Consider the following 26,952-nt stretch of genomic DNA (forward strand, 5'->3'; position numbering starts at 1 on the left):
ACATGTCACATGTCTACACTGCCTCATCTTTATGTTTTAGAGATTCAATTTGATTTCTCTTTAGGGAATCATGTGATTTCATTAGCTTCCTTCGCATCCCTCCAAAAACAGGATAGAACAAAAGGACACACAAGACCCAAGCCGCTGAGGGTCTCTCCTTCCAGGGTCTGAAGCTCCTGACACCACCCCTTCCTGGGGCGTCCTGCCAAGGAAACTGCAGGGCCCCAGACGCAGGAGCCCCTCTCCCTGTGCCTGGTCTGCATGGTCCGCATGGCCCAGCCTGGGACGAGGTCCTGCTCAGCCCTTGAGCACCTGGCTCGGCGGGGGGCAGGCAGGGAGGCAGAGGGGCAGTGGGACCCACCCAGCCTGCTTGGAATCACTCCCACTCAGGGCTCCTCCGCAGGCCCGAGTCTGAGAGCACAGGCTCCAGGGGAGCCCCCTGCTGCGTCCCTGCTAGAAATGCCAGGTTGGTGGGTTTTATAGATTTTGAAAGATGGCTATCACTGATTGAGCACTTTCTAGACACAGGCCTTTCTACACGCTTGCTCGTTTTATTTAATCCTTGCTACAGATGTCCTATCTGTCTTTGCTGAGGGAGGGAAGAGGGGAGAGGACCCCCGGCCCGAGAGCCGCCAGCTCCCTCCCAGCCTATGCTCGCTGTGCCTGAGTCGGCGCGCCCTGGAGAAGGAAGACCCCTTCCCACCTGCTTGCCCTCCGCAGACCCACGGGTGCGGGAGCCCCAGCTTGGCACTTGCTGCCCACCGGTCACAGTGCAGGACTCTAGGGCTGGGCGTCCCTTCCAGTCCTCCTCTCAGGACCGCTGTCCCCCGTCACCCCTGCCCCATTCAAGGTGGGCACAGTTTCAAACCCCAAGCCTGCCCCTTCCTGCCCCCTTGTCCCCAGTCCTGCCAGAGCAGTCCTCTCCTCGAGCCAGCTTCCCAGAGATGAAGCGGAAGGAGAAGCTGATGACATTGCCCAGGTGTCTCTTGCAGCCGTGCTGGCACACCTGCAGCCTCAGGGCAGCGCCCTGGGCCGGGCCAGGGGCCTCGCCGCGCCCCGCCCTCGCCAGGCCTGGCCCAGGGGCCCTTCTCCTGCCCTCGCTCTGCCCAACCAGCCGCAGTACCGGCCCCCCTCAGCCTGCTCTGTGCCTCCTCTGCCTGCGTCTCCCCAGCCTGGCACTCAGTCTTTCCTCTAGAACTCTCTCTCTCTCCCGCCTCTGGTCTGTCTCTCAGTCTCAGTACCAGTCCTGTGGGTCTCAGCCTGTCCCTCCGTGTCTCGGCCTCTCTGGCCTGTCCTTCTCTCCTCCGAGCTCTGTCCCTGCCCTCTGCCCTCTCTCGGCCTTTCCCAGGGCCGCCTGCCCCTCAGCCCAGCCCAGAGCCCCGGGGGGCCGGCCGGTGCCCGGCCGGGGTCAGCCCTGCTCCTGCCCCAGGGCCGGCCCCTCCCCTGGCTCCTCGGGACCCGGTGCTCACTCTCCCTGGAGGCAGAAGGGCTCCTGCAGCTTCCTGGGCTGGGAGGGCATGAGGGCGGGGGTGGGCACTGCTCCTGAGCTCCCAGCAGCAATGGGGGAGGTGCCACTGGTGTGATTTTCGGCTGAGGGTGTGATCTCACTGCAAAGGGGCCTCATCCAGGCCCTGGGGCTTCTGTGCAGCCAGAAAGGGAACAGCCCTGCTCCCATCCACCCCCTGCCCAGGAGGCTCAGGGGCCAGGGACCCTGGGCAGAGCTGGGGGATGAGTGGGGCCTTGGCCTTCGGCTAGCTCTTCACCTCTGCCCTCTGCTCACTGACCCCAGCCCCCAGCCCGGCGGGTGCCTCTGTGGAGTGGAGAAAGGGGAGATGTGAAGGGATCCCTGTGTTGAGGGGGATAAGGAAAAACCAAGGATGTGACTGGAGCAGGCGTTGCTGAAGACCCACACCCCACATTCTCGGAGCACCCGGTGTGCGCAGGCAGCTCGCTGAGGCCCTTCTGGGCATCAAAACAACCCCATGAGCTACGTGTGGTGGAGAACAGCACTGCAGCATTCTCCTCTGCTCTTTCACCTACAGAATTCAGATTTCGTTGGGGATGGAAATGTGCCCAGCTTGAAAAAGAACGCCATCCCCCGCCTTCCTTGCAGTCAGGGTGGCTCAGTTCTAGCCAGTAAAATGTAAGCATAAATCTTCCAGAGATTTCTGTGAGAATGTTGCTTTCCTGATGTAGGCATTACCACTTCCTCCTTTCCCCTGATTTCTCCTTTCTCTTGTCGGGAACAAAGCCATGATGGCTGGAGCCAGAGCAACAACTTTGCAACTGTGAGGGAAGAAGCAAAAAACCCCAAAGACCTTGACTCTGATATCCCCAAGCTGCTAAACCAGTGCCAGCCACTGCCTAGCCCAGATTTCTCAGATAGGAGATACATACCTCTGTCTAAATTAAGCCACTGTTGTTTGGGGTTTCTGTTGGCAGGCAAGTAAAAACATTCCTTCCAAAGTGAAAGACCAACTGTTGTACCTTGCACTCCTAGCCAGTGAAAGGACGTACACAAGGGGCTTCTTGTGTACCACAGGTGCTGTGCTGCTCCAGACTGTTTCCAAGCACAAGCAAAGCCTGTGCAGCAGGTCCAGGCTGCGTACAAGCAGCTCTCCCCTTGGGCCTGATGACCCAGCACATTCAATGGCGCACAGTGTGTCTGTGGAAAGTTAGGGTGCTCTGCAGGGCCCAGGGTAGGCCCCGATAGGAGCCTCTGCTTTTGAGCAAAGCCATGCTTTCTTTTGCAAAAATCTCTTCTTCTTTTGACACTACTTCTGGCTCACTCCTGGGCCCTCGGGGAGATGGAAGGCCTGACTGTGGGACACCAGGTGACCCTGAGACCTGAGCTGCCCATCAGGAATTGAGTGTCCACCTCTCCCCCAGCTCTAAAGGGGCATGCACAGCACACCACCATCACACACAGGTGCTATGTATAAGCTCAGGGTCGGGGGTCTAGAAGGCTCAGGTAGGTGTCTGCTCATACATGGGGCTCAGACCCCCATGGTAACAGCTGCATCGCCACCTTCCCCTCAACCCACACCTGTGGCCTCATGGGGAGTCCCTGAGACCGTTTGAGGAGGAAAAGCACGTGTAGGTAATTTATAGACAGAGCTGCAAGAAATGCTGGCACCAACTCAAAGTTGACATGGCAGCCCACTCAGAGGGGAAGGGCAGTGGAGAAGGGAAATCTTCCTGGTGGGCAGAACGTTGAGTCCATCTGCTTGTCTGGAAGGAGGGGTGGCCTGAGGTACAGATTGACATTGACTCAGGGGTGGGTACTAAGCATGCGTTCAGGGGTCAAGGAGGTGGAGGGAAGAAGGCTGGAGGAGTGCTGACTAGGAGGCGTGAGGATGTCACAGCCCTTTGTGGATGTTGTCCAAAGGGCAACCAGGCCTGAGGAGGCGCTGAGAGTCTGGTGCACGAGATGGCCTGTCCGTGCACATCAGTCAGCCTGTATTCCTGGCCATGAACAAAGGGCCATGGGGGACTAAGATTACTCATGGGTCCAAGAAATGAACTTCCCCTCACCAGGCTGATCTGGCTACAGCTGTTGTCGGGTGCCCAGCCTGCCAGCAGGGCGACAAGCCAGCCACCAGGTGGCAGGTCAGCTCCACCCTGGCAGGGACCATCATTTACTCTTTCTGGAATTGACATTCATTCTGAATACAGACCTCGCTTTCTGCCCACCTTGCTTCTGCCAACAACATGGCCCATCACTGTGTCCCACACATCATTGTTACTGACCCAAAGACTCAGTTTACAGCAAAGAATTGTGGCCAAAGGCCAGTGCTTACAAGACCCATGGGCCTCCTCCTATCCCCCACGCCCAGACGCGGTTGGACTTCCAGAACCGTGAAAGAGCCCACTGTACACTGGTTCCACCGCCAGTTGTGAGATTCAGGCCGCTGTCCTGGATGTGCCACCGTATATGCTACTCCTCCTCCAGCCAGGAGAATGGGTCCAGAACCAAGGGAAGCACCAGACCCCAACCACACACTTGCAGCATTTTTGCTTCTCATCTCCAATACTTTGGGCTCTGGATAAGAGGTTTTAGATCCCTAAAGAAGAATGCCGGGACTTCCCTGGCGGTCCAGTGGTTAAGACTCTGCACTCCCAATGCAGGCGGCGTGGGTTCAATCCCTGGTCAGGGAACTAAGATCCCGCATGCCGCACTGCACGGCCAAAAAAAAAAAAAAAAAAAGAAGAAGAAGAAGAATGCTTCCCCAAAGGGGAGACACCAGTGTATCTGCTGAAGTGGAAGCTGAGACTGTCACCTGGCCATGAGGGGCTCCTCACACCACTCAGGCCAACTGACATGAAAGGGCGTTGGGTGGGATGAATGATGCTGATTATCCAGGGGAGAAGGTGTTACCCCTACATGGGGTGGAGGATGGGGTGGGAACTATGTCTCAGACCTAGTGAATTCACCACGCAACCTATTCATATTGCCAGATACAGGGATCAAAGTTGGGGGTGGGGTGGAGTTATAGGTAGGATGACCAAGGACTCAGATCCCTCAAGAATGAGAGTTTGGATCACTCTACCATGGGTCGGTTCTTAGCTGAGGGCCCTGTGGTGGATTAAAATGGCCACAGATTTCATACCGCAATTCCAAGGAAAGGTAGCCTATTTCCCCTCCCCTAGGCTGAGCCTATGATTGTTTTGACCAATAGCATGCAGCAGAAGTGATGCTGTGTGAGTTCTAGAGCCTCGGCCTCAAGAACTCTCTGCCTTACTTATTGGAACACCCCTTCCTGGAAGTCGGCCATCTTGTACCTGAGTCCACCATGCTGTGAGGATGCTCAAGCAGCCACGTGGAGAGAGACAGGCACTGAGGCACCAGACGTGTGGGTGGAACCTTCCTGAACCTCCCAGCCCAGCCCAGTCACCAGCTAAGCAAAGGCAAGTGAGTAATCACAACTGATGCCATGTGGAGTAGAAGAACCATCCCGGGGGAAGGTAGGGGGGCCCGCCCAAATGCCTGACCCACAGAATGGGGAGAAAAAAATGGTGGTTGTTTTAAGCCACTACATTTGGGGGTATTCTGTTAGGTAACAAAAGGTAACTGAAGCATCTCTCCTTCACACTGGGGGGCTGAACTCTCCAGAGAAATCCTCTTCACAAATCATCTTCCCTTGAGGCTCTAACCATTCAACTTTCTATACTTTTGATAAAGGTAAAAGCTTCAAAAGCCATATACAGTTTTCAGATAAATCCTTGAAAATTTGCACCTGATCTGGCATCTCACTTTGAAACATGATGTTGAGTATATCTTGGTGCTTCAAACACATTAAAATTCTGTTAGGGACTTCCCTGGTGGTCCAGTGGTAAAGAATCCGCCTTCCAATGCAGGGGACGTGGGTTCGATCCCTGGTCGGGGAGCTAAGATCCCACGTGCCTCGGAGCAACTAAGCCCACGCGCCACAAGCGCCCCAATGAGAGAGCTCACGTGCTGCAAACTACAGAGCCCATGCGCCACAACTAGAGAGAGAAAACCCTCGCGCCACTCCTAGAGAGAAGTCCGAGCGCCACAACGAAAGATCCCACATGCCTCAACGGAGATCCCGCGTGCCACAACTAAGACCCAACACAGCCAAATAAATAAATAAAATTTTTTTAAATTAAAAAAAATCTGTTAGTATGTAGTTATATATCCTTACGTATTATAGACAAGCTAATTTACCTTTTCATCCCCGTACCTTTCTACTACCACTCTTTTTTTTTTAACATCTTTATTGGAGTATAATTGCTTTACAATGGTGTATTTGTTTCTGCTGTATAACAAAGTGAATCAGCTATACGTATACATATATCCCCATATCTCCTCCCTCTTGCGTCTCCCTCCCACCCTCCCTATCCCACCCCTCTAGGTGGTCACAAAGCACCGAGCTGATCTCCCTGTGCTATACGGCTGCTTCCCACTAGCTATCTATTTCACATTTGGTATCTACTACCACTCTTTTATCATGCGTGCTGGTGGTGGTGGTGGTGACTTTATGATTTTACATGGGGGTGACAAAACCCCAGGAGAGATGAGTATCTCCCAGAGGGGGATGCAGTGGCTGAGAATCTGGGTCTCCACTTTGGGGGAAGGGGCAGGAATGTGTCCCTTTGTGTGGGGAACGGTCACACCGTGTCACACAGGAGCATGTGGCTGCAGCTCCGGCGTCCCTACCGGAATGCGCTGGGACATGGGGCGTTTCCCATAGCGGCAGGCAGGGCCCTGGCCTTGTCACATCCAGGCCTCCTTCTCTGGCCCTGTAGAGTTTCTGCAGACTTCCCAACAGCCGAGAGTAAATGCCTCTCTGCTTAAACCAGCCAGCCTGGATTCAGGCGTCTGCCACAAAGACCCCAGGTTACTCTGTGGGTGACATTATTATTCCAGGCTTACAGTTAAAGGCACCCAGTCCCACTGTCCTCGTGGGAGCCAGACTTGAGAGGCGGGTCTGTCCGCTTGGTGGCTCAGCCGTGCCCCAGGAGAGGGGGCATGACATTCTGATAGGAAGGACTTTCGGGTGCCGGGGAGATAAGCAGAGCAGCTCAGAGTGCCAGCCTCTGGGTCACTGAGGATGGCCTCCCAGCGTTGGGGAGGGATGCACTTCTGGAGGCCACGCCAACGGCTCTGAGCTTCCCGGTCTTGGGCCCACCCATCTTAAAGGCCACCGCTGCTGACTGGCTCCCGACTCCGTGTTGGGGCTTTTACAGCTCAGGGGTGACCCTCAGGGCGCAGCAGCAGCAGCTGGCCCGGCCCCCTGTCCTCGTGCCACCCGTTCCCTGAGTCCCGCCCCCTCCTTGCCCAGTTGCCGAGGCTCAGGACAGCCTCGTGTTCCACTGGGCCACGCTCCCTGGCTCCTGCTCCAAGATGTCCCAGAAATCTGTGGCTCAGGCCGCTTCTGCTGAATGGAAACCACCCCTACCGCCAACAAGGGTGCAGTGTCCCGGCCACCTGCCCGCCTTCCGCAGGCGCCAGCCCAGGACACCCAGCTGGGCCAGGCTGAGCGCGGGGACAGAGCTACACTGAATGGCGCGATTGTCCTCTGCACCCAGAGCCCCGGGAGGCTCCTGAAGGAGCAGAGGCACCTCGTCTGCGCACGGCTCATCATTTCACGAGCACACGGAGCCCTTGGTGTGAGCAAGGTGTCCTCAAGGGATGTGATGGGACTGCAGAGCCGAGCCCGGGAGCAATGCTCAGTGGAGAGAGGGGTGCACTGGGGTCCCGGCTCCTCTGCCCGGGAGGGCGGCTGCTGCCTCCGCAGACCCCGAGCCCCGCTTCCCGCAGCTCCCGAGAGAAGTCAGGGAAGACACACATCAGGGTGGGCGCCCTGCCCGCAGCATATGGAAGACGCTCCAGGTCAGAGGCCTCGCTCACCCCTGACCCGTGGGACCCGCTGACTCGTGTGCCCTTCCTGATCCCGCAGCTCCCGAGAGAAAAGTCAGGGAAGACACACATCAGGGTGGGCGCCCTGCCCACAGCATATGGAAGACGCTCCAGGTCAGAGACCTCGCTCACCCCTGACCCGTGGCACCCGCAGACCCCGAGCCCCGCTTCCCCCAGCTCCCGAGAGAAAAGTCAGGGAAGACACACATCAGGGTGGGCGCCCTGCCCGCAGCATATGGAAGACGCTCCAGGTCAGAGACCTCGCTCACCCCTGACCCTTGGGACCCGCTGACTCGTGTGACCTTCCTGAGAGTCGGTCTGCTCTTTTAGTAAAACAGAGTGACCCTCCGTGCCAGCCTCACACAACTAAGGATCGCGTTTTCCGTGTTCCACATGGCCTGGCAGGGTGTCGGTAAACATGTCACCAGGGGAATGGGCAGGGCTGGGCAGAGCCCTTGGTGGTTCCTGGGCCCTGCACCCCTTCCCCGCCCCCACTGCTGCACGGCCGTGACCAGCCATTCAGCCAAGGCTTCCACACGGCTCTAGAAGGAGCTGACGGGAACAGACGCTGCCATCTAGGAGCCCACCGAGCTCCAGGTGGGACCTGTGGGCGTGGTCCCCTCGGCCCCGTTTCCTCTCGTCGTGACCCCAGACACACCCAGCCTGCCCCCCGGGCTTGCTCTTCCCCGTGTCCACGCACGCTCAGGTGTGCAAAAGGCCTCAGCAAGGGGGGCACGCCACACCCCAGCCCCATCCTGAAGACCACCGTGTGCCAGATGTTTCTGCTGGAAGTTGGAAGCTGGAGCCAGGGCTCAGCAGGAGAGAGGCCTGGGAGTGGGGTGGGTGCTGGATGCCGAGGACCGGGGAGGGAGAGACAGACACTGGGGTCACGGAGGGGCTGCAGGATCCACAGGAGGAAAAGGAGGAGCCTGAGCTGCTGCCGGGAAGACCCTGGAGATGCAGGCCGGTAAGAATTTGAGCCTCGAATGAATGGAGAAAGAAGACGTGATGTACATATATATGCAATGGAATACTACTCAGCCATAAAGAAGAACGAAATAATGCCATTTGCAGCAACATGGATGGACCTGGAGATTATCGTACTAAGTGAAGTAAGTCAGACAAAGACAAATACCATGTGATATCACTTATATGTGGAATCTAAAATACGACACAAATGAACTTATCTACAAAACAGAAAGAGAATCACAGACATAGAGAACAGACTTGTGGTTGCCGAGGGGGGAGGGATTGGGAGTTTGGGATTAGCAGATGGAAACTAGTATATATAGAATGGATAAACAAGGTCCTACTGTAGAGCACAGGGAACTCCTGTGATAAAACATAAAGGAAAGAATATGAAAAAGAATATATATATGTATAACTGAGTCACTTTACTGTACAGCAGAAAGTAACACAACATGGTAAATTAACTATACTTCAATAAAATTGGTGGTGGTGTGATGAATTGGGCGATTGGGATTGACATGTATACACTGATGTGTATAAAATTGATGACTAATAAGAACCTGCTGGGGGCTTCCCTGGTGGCGCAGTGGTTGAGAATCTGCCTGCTAATGCAGGGGACACGGGTTCGAGCCCTGGGCTGGGAAGATCCCACATGCCGCGGAGCAACTAGGCCCGTGAGCCACAACTACTGAGCCTGCACGTCTGGAGCCTGTGCTCCACAACAAGAGAGGCCACGATAGTAAGAGGCCCGCGCACCGCGATGAAGAGCGGCCCCCGCTTGCCGCAACTAGAGAAAGCCCTAGCACAGAAACGAAGACCCAACATAGCAATCAATCAATCAATAAAGTCTTCAAAAAAAAAAAAAGAAAGAACCTGCTGTATAAAAATAAATACGGGGGCTTCCCTGGTGGCGCAGTGGTTAAGAATCCGCCTGCCAATGCAGGGGACACGGGTCCAATGCAGGGGACACGGGTTCGAGCCCTAGTCCTGGAGGATCCCACATGCCGCGGAGCAGCTGGTCCTGTGAGCCACAATTACTGAGCCTGCGCGTCTGCAGCCTGTGCTCCGCAACAAGAGAGGCCGCGATGGTGAGAGGCCCGCGCACTGCGATGAAGAGTGGCCCCCACTTGCCACAACTGGAGAAAGCCCTCGCACAGAAACAAAGACCCAACACAGCCATAAATAAATAAATAAATAAAATTTAAAAGAGATAAGGGGCTTCCCTGGTGGCGCAGTGGTTGAGAGTCTGCCTGCTAATGCGGGGGACGCGGGTTCGAGCCCTGGTCTGGGAAGATCCCACATGCCACGGAGCGGCTGGGCCCGTGAGCCACGACTACTGAGCCTGCGCGTCTGGAGCCTGTGCCCCGCAGCGGGGGGGGCCGCGATAGTGAGAGGCCCGCGCACCGCGATGAAGAGCGGTCCCCGCACCGCGATGAAGAGTGGCCCCCACTTGCCGTAGCTAGAGAAAGCCCTCGCACGAACCGAAGACCCAACACAGCCAAAAATAAATAAATAAATAAAGTAGCTATAAAATAAAAAAAAAAAAAAAAAAAAAAAAAAAAAGAGATAAGCAAAACATTCTCTCTATAAATTTGATCTTTAAAAAAATAAATAAATAAATAAATAAATAAATACGTAAATAAATAAAATAAAATTCTTCAGAATCTGAGCCGTGGCTGGGTCCATCAGAGCAGACCCGAGCCCATCGGGCGCACAAGGCCGGCCACACGAGGGCGCCACAGCTCACCTCTGCTCCCTGTTCCTACCCTAATGGAAAACAATTGCTTTTACTCTGCTGCAGAAAAACAGCCCTGTGAAGATGTGAGCTTCCCAGTTAAGCTGTTTGTATGAAATTGTAGTAACCTCATGTTTCTGGTCGTCCCAAGAAGCTGGAGAGAGAGAGCGCACATGGACCCCACACGTGTATTCACAGGTCCCAGGGCCTCCATGGAGGCTGTTCTGGGGAAGGGACCGGTCAGAAAAGGGTGGCGAAGCAGCACAGGTGGCAGGGGCTCAGGGAAGCAGAAGGGAGGGAACTGGAATCTGCTGGGAGCACCCTAGAGTGGGTGTGCAGGTAAAGGACAGGGGCCTGGCCTGCACACACTGCTGGCCCCACCCCCATCAAGCCTGGGAGGCTGGGGCCATGAATATACCCATTCTCCAGGCAAGGGGACTGAGGCTCCCTGGAAAACAGTGTCTGAGACAACGAACAAGACACAGCTGTCAGGATCCAAGTCTGTACCTTTTCCTTAAAGTCAAAGAGGCAGAGTCTCATGCACGCCTATGTGTGTGGTCACAGGAGTGTGCATGGTGTGTGTGTCTGTGCGGCACGCACACCTGTGTGTGATGTGTGTGCACCCACATGTGCTTGGTGGGTGTGCACAGGTGTGAGTGTGTGGTATGTGTGTGAGAGTACAGGGGTTGCATGAGGTCCCCTCTGCATCTCTTACTGCATCACAGACACCAAATATCGCCAACAGCAAGTGCCGGCCAGCCATTTCTGCCACAAACTCCCAGAACGCAGCATGAGGTAAAGAGCCAGCCCCAGCCCCTGGGCTGCACTGGGCAGGACCGAGGAGGGGCTGAAGCCCAGGCCTTCTCCTCACCAGGCCCCTGCACGTGTTAGCACCCTGCAGGTGAGTATCAGCCCCCCTTTTCACAGAGGACTTAGAAAGGAAGACTGTGTCACCCAAGGTCACCCGGCCGGCGAGGCTCTGAAGCCCTGCTCCATCCTCCCAGCTGGGAAAATTCCAGCATGGTCCTAACGATCTGTCCCCACCTCCCTGGGTCCCGCCTTGAGGTCAGCACCCAGCGTGGAGCAGGCACCGATGAATGGGAACAGGCGTGAATGAATAGAAACATGTCCCCGCAGAGGCAGAGGTGGTGTGGCCCAGGCTGGGGTCCCAGGGTAGGTCTCTGCGCTCGGAACAGACCCCCACCTTCTTCCCAGCCAGCCCAACCCCTACCTGAGCCCTGCGGGGCTGTGCTGGACAGGATCCACTTCACCAGGCAGCACCGCATCAGTGCCTGGCGGGTGAGCCTCGGCCGCTGCCACTTAACGCCCTCCTTCTTGCTCAGCGGTGTGCGCCCGGGGTCCCCCAGGAGACGGCCGTCTGACACCTTCATCACCTCCTGCAGCAGGAACAGGCAGAGTGGCCCTGAGCCCTTGCTCCCCAAGGGGACCGCCAGATCGTCCCCAGGCCAGCCCTGAGGCCGTCCTTCACTCCACCCAGGGTCTTGCCTTTCAGGGATGCATGCCAGGAGCCCGCAGGCCCGCTGCTGCCCCCGCCCCTGGTCATCTCCTGCCTGGTTTCTTAGCAGCCCCACTCTCTCTCCAAGAGCCCTTGGTCACTGCGTGGCGAGGCCACCTTGCAGGCACAGACAGTGTCCGCTAGAAAAAGCTGCGCCAGTGATCCAAGCTGGAGGAGTGTGTTAAGAATGACGTTAAAGGCCACCGTGGGGCTCTGTGCACCCTGTGTTCCCACACACACTCCCCACCAGCCACACCAGGCTGCTCTGTGAACACACGCCTTCCACACTGGAGCCCTGCTCATGCTTTAAGATCCCGCTAGCAAGTCACCTCCCCCATGAAGCCCCCCTGGCTTCTAAAGCTGAGGGAGTTGGGTCTGTCCTTGCATCGATAGCTCCACAACAGCACGGACTGTGCAGTGGGAATTTGCTGGAAGAACTCCCGATTGAAGGCAGGGTCTATGGGCAGCGTTTCGCCCACTAGGCACCCTGGTCTGTTACGTGATGGGGTCCCTGGAAAGAGGGAGGTGAGGGTCCAGACTTGCTCATCAACACCCCGGACCCTGGCACGGGCCTGGTTGTCAGAGCCAGACAGTCCCTTAGAGACCACAGTCCAAACCCCTCACTGACTAAAGCCCAGAGAGGGCAGCAGATCTGCACAGGGTCACACAGCAAAGTTGGCCTCCTCGCTTCACCCCAGAGCCCTCGATCTTTTTTCACCTTGAGGCAAACCGAGCCCGCATCAAAGGCCCGAGGACCTCCCCAAGAGGGGGCACATGGATGCAACCCACTACCGTACTCTGTGCAACCATCTGAAGAAACAACTCAAACAACTGATGGGGGAGGGACTTCCCTGGTGGTCCAGTGGTTAAGACTTCACCTAATGCAGGGGGTGCAGGTTCAATCCCTGGTCCCCTGGTCGGGGAACTAAGATCCCTCATGCCTCACCGCCAAAAAGCCAAAACATGAAACAGAAGCAATATTGTAACAAATTCAATAAAGACTTAAAAAAAATCCCAAAAAACAATACTGACGGGTAGAATCTTGGAGGAGGGAGCTGTGGGTGGGAGGTTAAGATGCTGGGCCGTGAGTGTGGCTAGGGAAAGGACAGCCCGGGTCACAGTGGAGGCCCGGAGTGGTGAGATTTGTTTTCCTACATCAATATTTTGAGCGCCCTCACCTGGCCTGCCAGTGGCCCACCATCCTCAGTGCCCAGGCTGGCAGCAGGATGGCCCTCTGGGCATCTGTTGAGTCTGGTTTGCTGCCCTTGTGCCATGCCTCCTGCTTGGGGCGGCTGTGCCATAGGTGTGGCTTGGCCCGTTGGGTCGCTGCCACAGGTAGCCCCAGGTTCGTGGTACCTGGGATGCGCGGCCTGAGCTCCAGACGTGGGAGGAAGCAGCGCACCCCCGTGGGTACCAGTTCTGAGTGGGTGGGTTGATTGGCCAGGACAATGGCCAATGGGGTGACGGGTTGGTGATGTCCTTCCAGGGTTGTGGGGTTTCACGTGTGCTACATTTGTACAGTCCTGAAGAGTATATGGGTGTCCGAAATAAATCACGAACAGACGTACATTCGAGCAAGTTCTGCAGATGCAGAGACCCCAGCGCAGCCCCTGCCTCGGTCAGGTTCTCAGGTACAAGGAGCAGAGAGACGGACCCAGGCTGACGGTAACTGGAAAGGAATCAGCAGTGGGGAGCCCAGGCCAGTCCTCCCCGGGAAGGACAGAGAGCCAGGCTGGGAAGACAGACCAGAGCAAAAAGCAGGAGGCTGGATAGCCAGACCTGAGCCACGGTCACCCATGGGACAGCAAGGGCACCTCCGCTGCTGCTGAATAGCACGACCCAGGGGCTAGCACTGCCATCCCAGGGGCACTGGGCCTGGGACCCCCCACTGGTGTGATGGCCCTGCTGCCCCTGGAACCTGGAGGCTGCTGCTGGGGGAGTCTCGGTTGAGGCACTAGCTCCAGGTTCAAGGTCAAGAGCAGAGGGGTCAGATTGTCCCAGCCCAGGTCATATGCCTAATCCCTGGCTGCAAGGAGAGCTGGGAAAGCAAGCTTCTGGCCTTTTAGGTTCTTTCATGCCCTCTGTGGAGGCTTTCTTGAACTTGAGGAATGAGAAAAACCCTACAAATATCCCCTAAATTGTGGAGTTTGTGCGAATGCCCAGGTGAGGGGAGGCTGGCGCATTGCCTCCTGCAGGCTCTGGTTAGGAGGGAGAACCCTCCAGGTGCTGAGTTGGCTCATGACCCCATGAGGCCCGTCTACATTTGGGGCTGGGCGGTTGGCCTCCTGCTCAGCTTTTGGTGAAGTGGCCGCCTAGACAGGACAACATCCAAACCCCTTATCCTGACTCTCAGGACCTTCCCAGCCAGGTCCCAGCTGCCAGTTTTCCCTCCTGTAGTCATCACCCCCGCAAGCCACCTCCCCAAGACACACCCTCGGCGGCACCCGCCACATTCCTCCTCTTCTCCAAGGCTCAGCTTGCCAATGGGGGGCTTAGTGGTGCCCAGAGCTGCAGTTAGGGTGGGCACTCACCATCCCAATGGGGCAGAAAGAGGGGGTGAGCGGGGGTGGCCAGGGGCCCCAGGGTGCCAGGGATGCTGAGGGAGGCACCCTATACACACGCACACACATGCACGCACACGCACGCGCATCCCCACACACGCACATGCACACACACATGCACATGCACACACGCACATGCACACACACACGCACATCCATACACACGCACACGTGCGCACAGGCACTGCCCAGGCTGTCAGAGAGAGAGATCTTCTCCATTATTAATGATCTGCTTCAGGAGAGAAATGGCCTCGATGAATAAAGTCTTTCTTTCGGTCCAGGAGGTGGGTAGGGGGAAGACGGGCAGCTGGTGCTTCATTATTTCCTGAACTCTTTGCTGTAGGCTGTGCATATGGGCTTAGGAGAGAACAGCAGAGGGAGAAACTGAGGTGGCCCTCAGCATCTCAGGCAGGAGCTGCCTGTAGGGACCCCACCCCCCATCTCAGGACGGCGCTGGCGCTGCTGGCAGGGGCCGCCCTGGCAGAGCCTGAGGCTAGTCCTGGGCACTCTGTCTTGCAGCCAGGCCTGAGCTGATGTGGGGAGACCCAGCCGGTGGCCCGGGGTTCTGTCCTCCTGGGACGGCTGGGAGGGTCCACAGGGCGGGGCTGAGAGCCCCCCTCATGCATGTCTATTCTGGGCCTTAAGGTCACCTCGTTGTCATGACAACCCCAGGAGGTTGGCAACACCATGCCCATTTTAAAGATGAGGAAACTAAGTCTCAGAGAAGCTTGGGGGCATGCCAGGGCCACACTGCACTCATGGCCTCCCGGTTCCAAAGTTCAGGCAGTCTTGGCCACAGGCTGTGCTGCTTAGCTTTCCTGGGCCAGGCCCCTGACAGGCCTTGGAAGATGGGGAGGGGCTCCCAAGCCCCCCAACCGTGTCAGAGTAACGGTTTACTAATGTCCCAGGCTAAGGAGTACCTCTCCTGGTGGAGAGGGTTGGACGAGGGTGGAGGAGCCCTGGGCCATGTCCTCCAGCTGGCTGAGGGCCAGGACCCCGCTGTGAGGCCCACAGGCAGGGCCCGGGATGGCCTCCCACTTGAAATGGGTGAGGGGGTCCCGACAGCGAGGAGAGGAAGGGCCCACGGTGGCTGGGCACAAGTGCCAGGAGGGGCCGAGGCCCGAGTACTTGGCCCAGCAGAAGGTGGGGGAGGGAGGAGGCCGGGGGAGTGACCACCGGCTCAACCTCATGACTGGTTGACACTCGTCTGTATGAGGGAGGGTCTGCCGGGGCTGTCAGGGAACGTTAATGGCCACTCCGGACTCCCTCCTCCTGAATGGGGGCTCTCGGGCATCGAAGGAGGGAGCCCCGCGAGGTGACACCACCTCACTCCCTGACGCTTCTGTGCAGGGAGGTGACAGAGCTGAGGAGGCCTGGGTTGGCGAGGAGACTGCAACACAAATGAATCCCTGGCCAGCCTGCTTTGAGGCCCCAGGGGCTTCTGCTGCATGTCAGTAAAACCCAGGGCCTTGTGCGGGCCTGCAAACCGCTCAGTCAATCCCGCCTGACCCTGCGAGCCCATCTCACCTCCACTGCCCGCCTCATCTGTTCTGCACGTGCCCGCCCGCCCGGCTTGAGCATCTCACAGCTCTGCACCTGTTGCTCCTCCACCACACACCTCTCCCCGCACCTCCACACTCCTCGCCCCTCCCCTGCCCACTCCTCCCCCTCCCCCTACACACTCCTCCCCCCTCCCCTGCACACTCCTCCCCTCTCCCCTGCACACTCCTCCCTCTCCCAAGCACACTCCTCCCCCCACCCCCTGCACACTCCTCCCCCTCCCCCTGCAACTCCTCCCCTGTCCCCTGCACACTCCTCCCCCTCCCCTGCCCACTCCTCCCCCTCCCCCTGCAACTCCTCCCCCCTCCCCCGCACACTCCTCCCCCTCCCCCTGCACACTCCTCCCCCTCCCCCTGCACACTCCTCCCCCTCCCCCTGCACACTGCTCCCCCTTCCCCTGCACACTGCTCCCCCTCCCCTGCACACTCCTCCCCCTCCACTGCACACTCCTCCTCTTCCCCCTGCACACTCCTCTCCTCCCCGCCACACTCCTCCCCCCCCTGCACAGTCCTCCCCCTCCCCTAAACACTCCTCCCCCTCCACTGCACACTCCTCCTCCTCCCCCTGCACACTTCTCCCCCCTCCCCTGCACACTCCTCCCCCCTTCCCTGCACACTCCTCCCCCCTTCCCTGCACACTCCTCCCCCTCCTCCTGCACACTCCTCCCCCCCTCCCCTCCACACTCCTCCCCCTCCCCTGCACACTCCTCCCCCTGCCCACTCCTCCCCCTCCCCTGCACACTCCACCCCCTCCACTGCCCACTCCTCCCCCTCCCCCTGCCCACGCCTCCCCCTCCCCCTGCACACTCCTCCCCCTCCCCCGCACACTCCTCCCCCCTCCCCCGCACACTCCTCCCCCTCCCCCTGCACACTCCTCCCGCTCCCCCTGCACACTCCTCCCCCTCCCCCTGCACACTCCTCTCCTCCCCTCCCCCTGCACACTGCTCCCCCTTCCCCTGCACACTGCTCCCCCTCCCCTTGCAACACTCCCTCCCCCTCCACTGCAACACTCCTCCTCATTCCCCTGCACACTCCTCTCCTCCCCGCCACACTCCTCCCCCCCTGCACAGTCCTCCCCCCTCCCCTAAACACTCCTCCCCCTCCATTGCACACTCCTCCTCCTCCCTGCACACTTCTCCCCCCTCCCCTGCACACTCCTCCCCCCTTCCCTGCACACTCCTCCCCCTCCCTGCACACTCCTCCCCCCTCCTCCTGCACACTCCTCCCCCCTCCCCTGCACACTCCTCCCCTCCCCTGCCCACTCCTCCCCCTCCCTGCACACTCCACCCCCTCCACTGCCCACTCCTCCCCCTCCCCCTGCACACTCCTCCCCCCTCCCCTGCACACTCCTCCCCCTCCCCTGCACACTCCTCCCCCTGCCCACTCCTCCCCCTCCCCTGCACACTCCACCCCCTCCACTGCCCACTCCTCCCCCTCCCCCTGCCCACGCCTCCCCCTCCCCTGCACACTCCTCCCCCCTCCCCTGCACACTCCTCCCCCCTCCCCTGCACACTCCTCCTGTACATTCAAGGCTGACTCCTTCTCTCTGTCAGGCCTCAGTCAGACCAGGTGCTGGGAGACCCTTCTCTCTAGGTTGCCATTCATCATCCATATCAACACCTGCTGTGCTTCCCAGCACACTGCTTTTGAACCTACCCTATTTATTTGTTTACCCCGGTGCATTTCCTTCTCTTTCTCCTGGAATGTCAGCTCTGCGAGCTGGCCCTGGCCTGTTGTGTGAGCTGCTCTTCCCCATCACAGAGCCCGACACCCAAGAGACCCTCACGTCCAAAACTCAACAGTAAAACAACAAAGCATCCAGTTAGAAAACGGGCAAAAGACAGGCACAGGCATTTCACCGAGGAAGACATACAGGTGGCAAATAAGCCCATGAAAAGTTGTTCCACATCATTAGCCATCAGGGAAATGCAAATAAAACCATAAGGAGATATCACTCGTACCATGGGAACCGCTAAAATCTCAAAAGGTCACATACTATATGATTCTATTTATACAACATTTTACAATGACATTTTAGAAATGGAACAGATTAGTGGGCCAGGGGTTAAGGATGGGGGGAGACGTGGAAGGGGGGAGGTGGGTGTGGCTATAAAAGGGCAACACGAGGGGTCCTCGTGGTGATGGAACTGTTCTGTGTCGCGACTGTGGTGGTGGAAACACAAATCGACATGTGATAAAAGTGAGCAGCACTACACACACACACACACACACACACACACACGAGTGCATGTATTATAAAACTGGGAAAAGGGTACTTAGGGGCTGTTTTACTTTCTTTTATTTTACATCTTTATTGGAGTAGGATTGCTTTACAATGGTGTGTTAGTTTCTGCTTTATAACAAAGTGAATCAGCTATACATACACATATGTCCCCATATCTCCTCCTCTTGCATCTCCCTCCCACCCTCCCTATCCCACCCCTCTAGGTGGTCACAAAGCACCGAGCTGATCTCCTTGTGCTATGCAGCTGCTTCCCACTAGCTATCTATTTTATGTTTGGTAGTGTATATATGCCCATGCCACTCTCTCACTTCGTCCCAGCTTACCCTTCCCCCTCCCTGTGTTCTCAAGTCCATTATCTAGGTCTGCGTCTTTATTCCTGTCCTGCCTTAGGGGCTGTTTTATTTCTCACAACTACAAGTGAGTCTACAATGATCTCAATAAAGTTTCCATTAAAAAAATACTCTCGTACATACAAAAAAAAGAATACTTAAAAAATCCAAACACACACAAAACCCTCAATAAATACCCTAAAATGCCCCGGTGAAAGCCCCCTAATGCTCTCTCCATAATTTGCCTGAGACCTTCTCCCCTCCTGCTCTTGCCTGATGCATTTTAACAGCGGATGGAGCCATTCCTCCATCCTCCATGGGCCTCAGGGGATGGTCAGAGTTGGGTGGCAGAGACCAGTGAAGCCAGAAGATCTGGGGCCTGAGGTCACACAGCGTCCCCAGCAGTACATCTGGCCATGTAAGCATTGTGGGCCAGGTCCCAGAAATGGCCCTAGGCTGGCCCCGGGGACCTGCAGTCTCCTTGGAGGCTCACAAGGTTCCCTCAGGGCAGGGGCTGCAGGTGATCGGAGCCATTTCCGCCCACTCACCCCAGACTTGCAGCTCCTGCCCGGCCAGTGGGGTCCAAGGGCAGGTCTCAGCTTCCTTCCAAGTCCCCGGGTCTGTGGGGAGCAGAGGAGGGACAGAAAGGGCACTGCACTGGCGATGCACCTACTTTCCAGCAGGTACTGAGCTGGGTGTTTTATTTAACGCTCACACCAATCTTTCGAGGTTCCGTAGGCCCTCCTGCAAATTGCCCAGCTGAAGCCCAAATCCTGTAATAGGACTTTCTCACACCCTCTCACCAAGCTCACCACATTACCCGTGGTGTGTGTCCTCTCTCCGCCAAGGGCAACAAGGAGTCAACCAACTTGTTCACCTTCAGGTGTGTCCTGCTGGGCTTTGGCTGGAGGGGGTGGAGCACCTGGGAGAATCTTGTGCCTGGTACAGGGCATGACGTAGACTCTGGGTGCCCGCAGCATCCCTCTAGCTCCAGCTCTGAGACTCAGCAGCCCACATAGTGGGGGAGGGTGGGAGGGGCTGGAATTTAATGCCGTTGTTTTGTTTTCATGGCGTTGTTATGGTTACCTCAGCGACTGCTACTAGCTCTCCTTTTACGATAATGATTTACAGATTCCCTTTTAAATGAGCTTACTGAAATTTAAAATGTGAGTTAATTTAAAGGAAAAATAAGAAACAATAGCACAGGTTGTGGCAGATAAAACCAAATCGGTGAAGGCAGAGTACAAACAGCTAGGAAATTTGGAGTCTGAGCACGGACTGAGGTGTCCCGTACAGCAACCACTCCCCGCATGTGACTACTGAACATTTGAAATGGGGTTAGTCCAAATTCAGATGTGCCATCAGTGCAAATACACACTGGGTTTCAAATCCTTCTTAGTAGAATGTAAAATAGCTCATTAATAATTTTTATATTGATTACACGTTGAAATAATATTTACATTGGGTTAAATAAAATATATTATTAAAAATATTTTTTTTTTACTTTCTTTAATGTGTCTGCCGGACCATTTAAAATGATACCTGTGCCTTGTAATGCATTTCTATTGGCCAGCACTGTTCTAGATGGTTCTCAGACCTGCCAGTTGGGGGATGTGGGGCAGCCTCCCGCTGCCAGGGCACACCCTGACCCCAGCTCCTCTTTCCCACCCAAGTCCAGGCTAGTGTCAGTCAGAGTTGTTTCAGAAAGGTGAAACAACCTTTCTGGTGAAAGGTGAAAGGTGAAAGGTCTGGTGGAGTGTGGAAGAGAACTGGGGGACAATGAGGCAAGTGGCTAACTTGGGGGGCTGCCCAAGTTGAGGGGACTACAGTGTGGGGGGTTGAGCCAGGCCCAGGCAGCGGGATGGGTGGTGGAAATATCAGTGTGATGAGTATTTAGGATCTGCTGTAGGTGTAGGTAGTGATGGAAGGGTCAAGGTGACTCCTCAGTAACTGTGACATTGTCACCATGGAGATGGGTACCGGAAGCAGAACAACCCCTCATGCCTTCCAGCTCCCCCTACATGTGGTCCAGATTCTCCACGAGGACACTCCATTCTCAACCATCACCTGAGAGTTTTCACCACCGCATAGAAAGAGGCCAGATCATTTTAAACAAACCACTGGGACCTGGACCAGGACAGCCCACCTTGTGGCTCCTCACCCCCACCAGGCCCCCAGCAAGGCCAGCAGTCCACAGGGCGGCTGTCCCTGCCCACTGCCCCATGCCCAGCGTGCACAGCTCTGTCCTGTGGAAGCCCATCTGTCAGGCCGTCAGGGGCACTCCAAGGCCAGACCATTGCGCAGCTGGCTCAGTTTCTGTGGTTCTCGCCAGCTGGGCTCCAGAGAACCCCCAAAGAGCATCTCAGGGAAGGCTCGGCAGAGGTGACCTGTGGGCACGCGGCAGCCTTTGGGGCGAGAACATCCAGGCTCCCTTCCTCAGAGGCAATGTTATTGAGTCAATGCATATGCAAAAGGCACAGCTAACTTCTCCCAAATGTTTACAGGCATTTATGCATGAGACACAGCATGAAGAGTTTCATAAGAGCCACCAGGACCCACTGGATGCTGGTTCAGAAGACACACTTAGCTGAGGAGGGGGAATTTCAAGCTGGTTGACGTTATTTCAGTCAGTACAGTGGGAAGAGGTCTGTGGTCAGCCAGACAAGGACTTGAATCCTGGACCCTCACCTCCTGGCTGGGCCACGTTGGACAGAGTACTTGACCACCCTGATCCTCAGTTTGCTCATCTGTAAAATGGGGATAATAACAGGGCTTCACGGGACTATGGAGAAGGTTAAACGAGGTGACATATACAACCCCCCCAAGCAGGAGTGATTAGCACTCTTCTTCACCCTTCTGAGGCTCAGTGCAAGGGGCAGGGCCAAGCCCAGGGCCCAGTGACATCAGCGGGGACACCCAACTCGCTCTGCTCAGCTGGCTGCACATCAGAATCACCTGGGAGACTTCCCCACCTCTGCCCACCCGGGGGCTGCATTATTGATTCAGTGGGGTCTGTGCTGCTCTATTTTTATAAAGCTCCTCAGCCAATCTGAAAGTGCAGCTAAGGTTTAGAGGGCTTATCCCACCGGATAGGAAATTCTGGGCCTTGTCTGTGGGAGGAAGGAGTCTGGGGTTCACAATCTCCCTCCTTCCCGGGGTGGGAGGATGGGGCTGGGGCTGCCTCGAGGCCAGAGCCTGGGCCAGCGGGGACGTGCAGCCCTGCCGAGCTGTGGGGCTGCCTGGCACCCTGACCCCGTCCATGGGTGCTCCTGCAGGCAAGCTCACTGAGCGCCCACTCATCTTTGCTTGCTCTATCTCCATCACTTGGGACAGATGGCAGGAAGTGGCAGTGGGCGTTGTGTCGTGCGGGCCCCGAGGATTTGGGATAGGGAGGCTTTGGGGAGCCTCGATTCTCCTCCCACCCCTGAGCACCAACAGATACGGGCCAGGCGGCCTGCCTCCTGAGAGGGGAGCTGAGATTGTCATGAGTCCCTGCAGAACACAGGCACGCGCACACACACACACCCACACACACACGCCTGGGTGCCGCCCCTCCCAGAGCACTGGAGCAGGGGAGGGGAGGACTGGGTCGGTCCTGCCCTGCCTCTGATGCTGCCACCTCGGCCAGGACACTAGCTCTTCACCTGTCTCTTGCTGCCCAGGCAACGAGGGCTTCTTATCAACCCAGCGGTGGACTCAGAGCTACCCACTGACAACACTCTCCCGCTGGGGAGCCCTTCCCAGGCTCTACTCAGTAATCCAAAACTGATAACACTGACACTCCCACCATCTACGGAGCTCTTGCAACGCGCCAGGGGCTGTGCTAAGCGGGTTGGTGTAGGATCTTATTTATCTAGGAGGTCGATGATATTTCCTCCAGGAAAACGAGGAGACCATGGAACAGAGGAGCTAAATAACTTGTCTGAGGACACACAGCTTGGGCATGAGGGGGCTGGGACTGAGCCCAGATCTGCTGATGCAGAGCTGGGCTAACAGCTGGTGAGGTGCAGCTGTGTTATCTCCGCAGCGGCGAGGTGCAGCTGTGTTATCTCCGCAGCCACCTTCGCTCCTGGCCGGGCTCGTCAATTACAAATAGCGGGGGTGGGCCTTGTGACAGGCCAGGAGGCATATGTGTGGGGCGGGGCGATCTGCATCACAGCATCTTGGAGCTTTTGGTGGTGGCCCCCCTCACCTCTACACCCAGACGCCACTGCTCAGCACAGGGCCCGACCTCAAGTGGGGGCCTGGCAGAGGCTATGAGCGCATCTGAGGCTCAGATGGGGAGACTGAGGCACAGGGAGGGGATGGACCCCGCCCGAGCTCACAGAGTCACTTGGGCAGAGTTGGGGCTAGAATTTGGCTCTCTGGGCTCACTGCCCAGAGTGCCCATCTTGACAGAGGACTTCTTTTTGGCCTCACCCCACAGCATGCGGGATCTTAGTTCCCCAACCAGGGATTGAACCCATGCCCCCTGCAATGGAAGCGTGGAGTATTAACCACTGGACCACCAGGGAAGTCCCAAGAGAGGATCTTAAAACAGGGCCAGGCATAGCACCAGCAGCGGGGACTCGGATTTATCCTTTGCCTGCCCCAGGGGCATGTGCTGGAAGCAGGGGAGGACAGGGGGCGGCCGCAGAGCTGGAGATGAGGCCGGCAAAGGCCAGCAGCTGCTCTGCCTAGCTGAGCACGGCACAGGCGCGGGCCAGCCTGACGGAGGGGAGGGCTGGGCAGAGACTTCAGGCAACAGATCAGAGCGGGGAGGTTGGGCCAACCGGGAGACGGGACAGGCCCCTCTCAGCTGTCCTGCTCAGCTCAGCTCTGCAACCCCCCTCCAACTCTGGTGCCAGCAGGTCCCCTTGGTTCTCTCCCTGTCACATGGCCGCTCTGTGGCGCTCTAGGATGTGGGCTGATCACAGCTGACAGATGCACCTGTTCCAGGGAAACATCAGTCAGCTGGGGATGGGGAGATGGGGAGGGCAACAGAGTGACTCACTCCACACTGAGCCCTCCTTTCTGCTCTGTCTCCTTCCGGCCCCGGGCTGGAGGACCAGCAAAGGAAGACTTGCCAAGTTCTTTCCCTTCTCCTTTCTTTGCCTTGGAAACCAAGGCTGCCCCTCTTCCTCACAGAGGCCACATTCAGGGCTCTGCAGCTGCTCGTGGGCATCACCAGAGATGCCTTGGGGTGGGGCGGGAGAGTAGATGGGCCCCAAGCCAGCCCAAGGTGGCAAAGCAGCTCCCTCTCTTGCAGATTTTGATGAGAAAAGGGCTCCTGATCTCAAAACACTGGGGTCCTTTCCTTTGCAGCTCTGGATCTGCAGCCCAGACAAGGGGCTGTGGCTGGCTCAAGGTCACATGGCTAACCAGGAGACGTGGCCAGGGGCGGGATCTGACTTATGTGCACTCTCTAAAGGATTCGGAGGGTGCAACAGGCCACAACTCCATGGAGCCAGCCCCCCACTGGGATGGGGCACCTCCTCAGCTGCCTGGTCACAGGCACGCCCCTCTCTCCCTGTAGCCTTCTCCCATGACCTCCCCATCCATCCCCCCAAGCCCTAGGCAACTGAGCTTTAGAGCAAGACAGAGCAGGGTTCAAATCCCAGCTGTAACACTTTATAGCTTGCAATCATGGGTGGGCCTCAGTTTCCTCATCTGTAAAGGGAGTGCAATACCAAGAGCAACCTCGGGGCTGCCTGGGGGTCCAGGGAAATAATGCAGGTGCAGAGCCTGCTGGAAAGACCATGGAGGGAGGAGTGGCCACCTCAGGGCTCCTGCCCTTCAGCCTTGACCTTGTCCCAGGCTCCACCTAGAGAACAGTCAGAACCACCTCACTCCCCATTACAGTTCAGGGCTTTGATTACTTTGGAAATAGGGGAGAAGATTAGGGCCCACCTCCCACAAATGCCCTGCAAGAAGGCAGGAACCTGGGCAGGTAGCGGGTCCCGATGGACATGCTGGGTCATGAAGACATCACTCCCTGAAGACCCAGGAGCAGAGCCTGCAGTTCTCTTTGCTCCTTTCTCCTAAGAGTTCACGGAGCTCAAGTCCTAGTGCTGGGCTGGATGAGCCCCGCCCCCCGTCCCCACCGCACTGGAGCCTCGTGTCTGTAAAAGGGGAAGCGGCAGTGCCTGCCCTCCCAGGACACTGTGAGGATCCACAAATGACAGTGACAGGCACTGGGGGTGGATGAGTCAGGCAACTCCCAGCCTGTGCTCTGAACTGTAGTCCCTGTTGCCACTAGAGGGGAAGGTGATTTTCACAATCCTCCTGCTGACCTTGGTGAGGGACCCAATGGTGGCTTGCCTCAGACCACTGTCCCTTCCTGGCCCAGCACCAGAAGGTGTGGGACCCACTCCAGCCTCTGGCCAGCCCAGCTGCAGGAGGGCCCCCAGCAGGCACCGCGAGATCCGCTGGGGCCCGGCTGTGAGGGAAGGCAAAGGTCAGTGTGGGGTCACAATGGCCAAGGGAAGGGGCAGATACACCAGCAGGACTTGAGCAACTCACTCCACCCATCCGGCAGGGACAGGGAGTGGCCTCCTGGCAGGTAGGGCCGGCAGAGGAAAGGCAAGAGAAGGAGGATTGACCCATGCCTGGTGGGCAGAGTGGGCTGTGTGCACACCTGCGTGCAGCCTGACTCTGTAGAAACCCCCACCTCTGTGTGCACGCAGGTTGTGCAGCACAGGCAGCTGTGGGCACAGTCGCAGGGCATGGCTGTGCATTGCATGTTCATACTGACAACCCTGGATGCATGTGACCTGTGCCAGCTATAGCACTTGTGTGCAGTGAGTATGGCATGTGAGCGTGCATGCAACAAGGCGCTAAGTTTCTCTACTTCTGCCCTGTCTGCCTGAAGGTTGTAGGAGAGACTTAAGGTGCCTGGAGAGAAAATACCTTTTCAACATGCCCTGTCGCCAGCCTCGAAGGGTTTCCTGTCAGCACTTCTGCCAATCCTCCTGGCACTCCCGAGCAATGGAGCAGACAGAGCAGGGGTGGCCTGGGGCTCTGGGGTAGTGTGGCCTGGAATCAGCAGCCACAAGCCCACTCTGGGCTGCTTGTCTTTATGGGTGACAGAGAGGCAGGAATCCATCTCTGTGGGGGGTGGGGTGGAGTTGGGGGAGACTGCCAGATGCCAGCCCAGTATCCATTCTTCCTTACCCACAAAACCCTGATTTTAGTTGAGATTTATTTTTGCCCTTCTTTCTACTTCCTGCTGCTTGTATGTGCTGGCTGGAGCTCCAGCAGCTATTTTGGACCTTAAGGTAACCTCAAGAATGGAAGCCAGTGAGACAGATGGAGCCTAGTCCCTGCTGACCGTAGGGCTTCCGTGCCAGCCTTCTATTGCCTCCCTCCGGACTTCTGCATGAGAGAGAAATGCAAGCAACCTTGCTCAAACCACTGTCATTTGGGCTGTTCTGTTACGAGCAGCCAGATCTAATCCTGGGGTTTCTTCTTCCCTCCAAAGCAAGACTGTCCCAAACACGTGCGGAGCTGGCAAGGCATCAGGACAGATTTTCTGAGTGTTAACTATTCTGGGGGTTCGCTTATTTCCCTTTCCCTCTTTATTCTTCATTTAATTATCCTTCATCCTTCCCAACACCTCGCTACCATCTCTTGAACTTTGTTCCAGGCATTTTCCTTGCACTCTCTGTCTCCAACCTCCCAAGAGCCCCACAGAGTAGGAACTAATCACATTCGTCCTTGTCAGGGGTCTCCTAGCCCTTTAGGAAGTGGATATTCATTAATTACTTGGATAATTAAACGATGCACTCACTGACCAGCCTTCAAGCGCAAGACACCCCCTCCCAGCACTCAGCCTTCCCCCAACGCAAAAGGCCATGGGCCCAGGCTCAGGGTCAGCACTCTGGCACCTGTCCCAGGGACTTAACTGAACCGGGTGGTTGACCCCAAGCTCCTCCTCCGTCCAGCTTCTGCTCCACAAATACCTAAAGCCCCTGCCGTCCAAAGGGGGCCCCAGGAGTCTAGCCTCCCAGCCAGGACACCCCAACACTTACTTTCCCAAAAGCGACCCTACAGGAGACAGAGGGGGCTGGGGTCAAAGGAGGAGGCACAGCAAGGCTCCCGGGTCCAGGGCAACCCCCAGAAGCTCCCGCTCCCCACCCGCGCCGGCGCCTACCTTGGCCCGCTGCATCCTGGGCACCGGAGGAAACTGTTGCCGGCTTCCCCACTGCGCAGCCGAGGAGAACACGACTGCCGGGCCGGGCTGGCAGCTGCCTCATGTTTGCTGGGACCCAGACGTAATTGTTACCGGCGGCTCCGCGCCCGCCCCCTATCCACCCGCCCTCCGGGCGCGCTTCTACCCTAAGCTCCGCCCCTTCTGCTCTGTCTCCTCCCCCGCTCAACCTCCCCCCGTGTGTGTCTCTCCCTCTCCCTTTCGCATCTTTTCCGTCTCTCTCCCAGGCTCTCCGTCCCACACTCTGGGTATAAACCACTCCTAACCCTGCCCTCTCAGCCTGTCGCCGGGGGTCTCTCTCCGTGTGTCCCCCTCCTCCGCCCCGTCTGTCTGCTCCCCAACATTGGAGCGGGCAGGGGTGGGGGCTTGCCGAGAGCCGGGGCTGGGGGCAGGGCGCTCGGGCACAAGTTCTCGTCCCAGCACCGGGAGGCGCGGCAGCGGAGCGCGCAGAGGCCAGCCCTCCCCT

General features: G+C 57.2%; 1 protein-coding gene across 5 annotated transcripts in view; it reads right to left on the minus strand.

Annotated features, from left to right (window-relative positions):
* The window catches only part of KCNIP3 (potassium voltage-gated channel interacting protein 3), a 92,394-nt gene extending 65,843 nt beyond the window's left edge, over positions 1-26,551 (minus strand). For 3 of the 5 annotated variants that reach the window (XM_036874091.1, XM_036874092.1, XM_036874095.1), the window contains exons 1-3: positions 26,430-26,534; positions 18,847-18,918; positions 11,320-11,485 (exon numbers count right to left, since the gene is read on the minus strand). In XM_036874091.1, the coding sequence (XP_036729986.1) occupies positions 11,320-11,485; positions 18,847-18,918; positions 26,430-26,444 (253 nt within the window). In that variant the 5' untranslated portion in view covers positions 26,445-26,534. Of the gene's footprint in view, positions 1-11,319; positions 11,486-18,846; positions 18,919-26,429 lie in introns of all 5 variants that reach the window. The other 2 variants (XM_036874093.1, XM_036874094.1) reach the window with 2 other exon arrangements.
* Between the last annotated feature and the right edge of the window lie 401 nt (positions 26,552-26,952).

The sequence above is a fragment of the Balaenoptera musculus genome, chromosome 13, assembly GCF_009873245.2.
Source record: "Balaenoptera musculus isolate JJ_BM4_2016_0621 chromosome 13, mBalMus1.pri.v3, whole genome shotgun sequence".
Classification (NCBI taxonomy): Eukaryota; Metazoa; Chordata; class Mammalia; order Artiodactyla; family Balaenopteridae; genus Balaenoptera; species Balaenoptera musculus.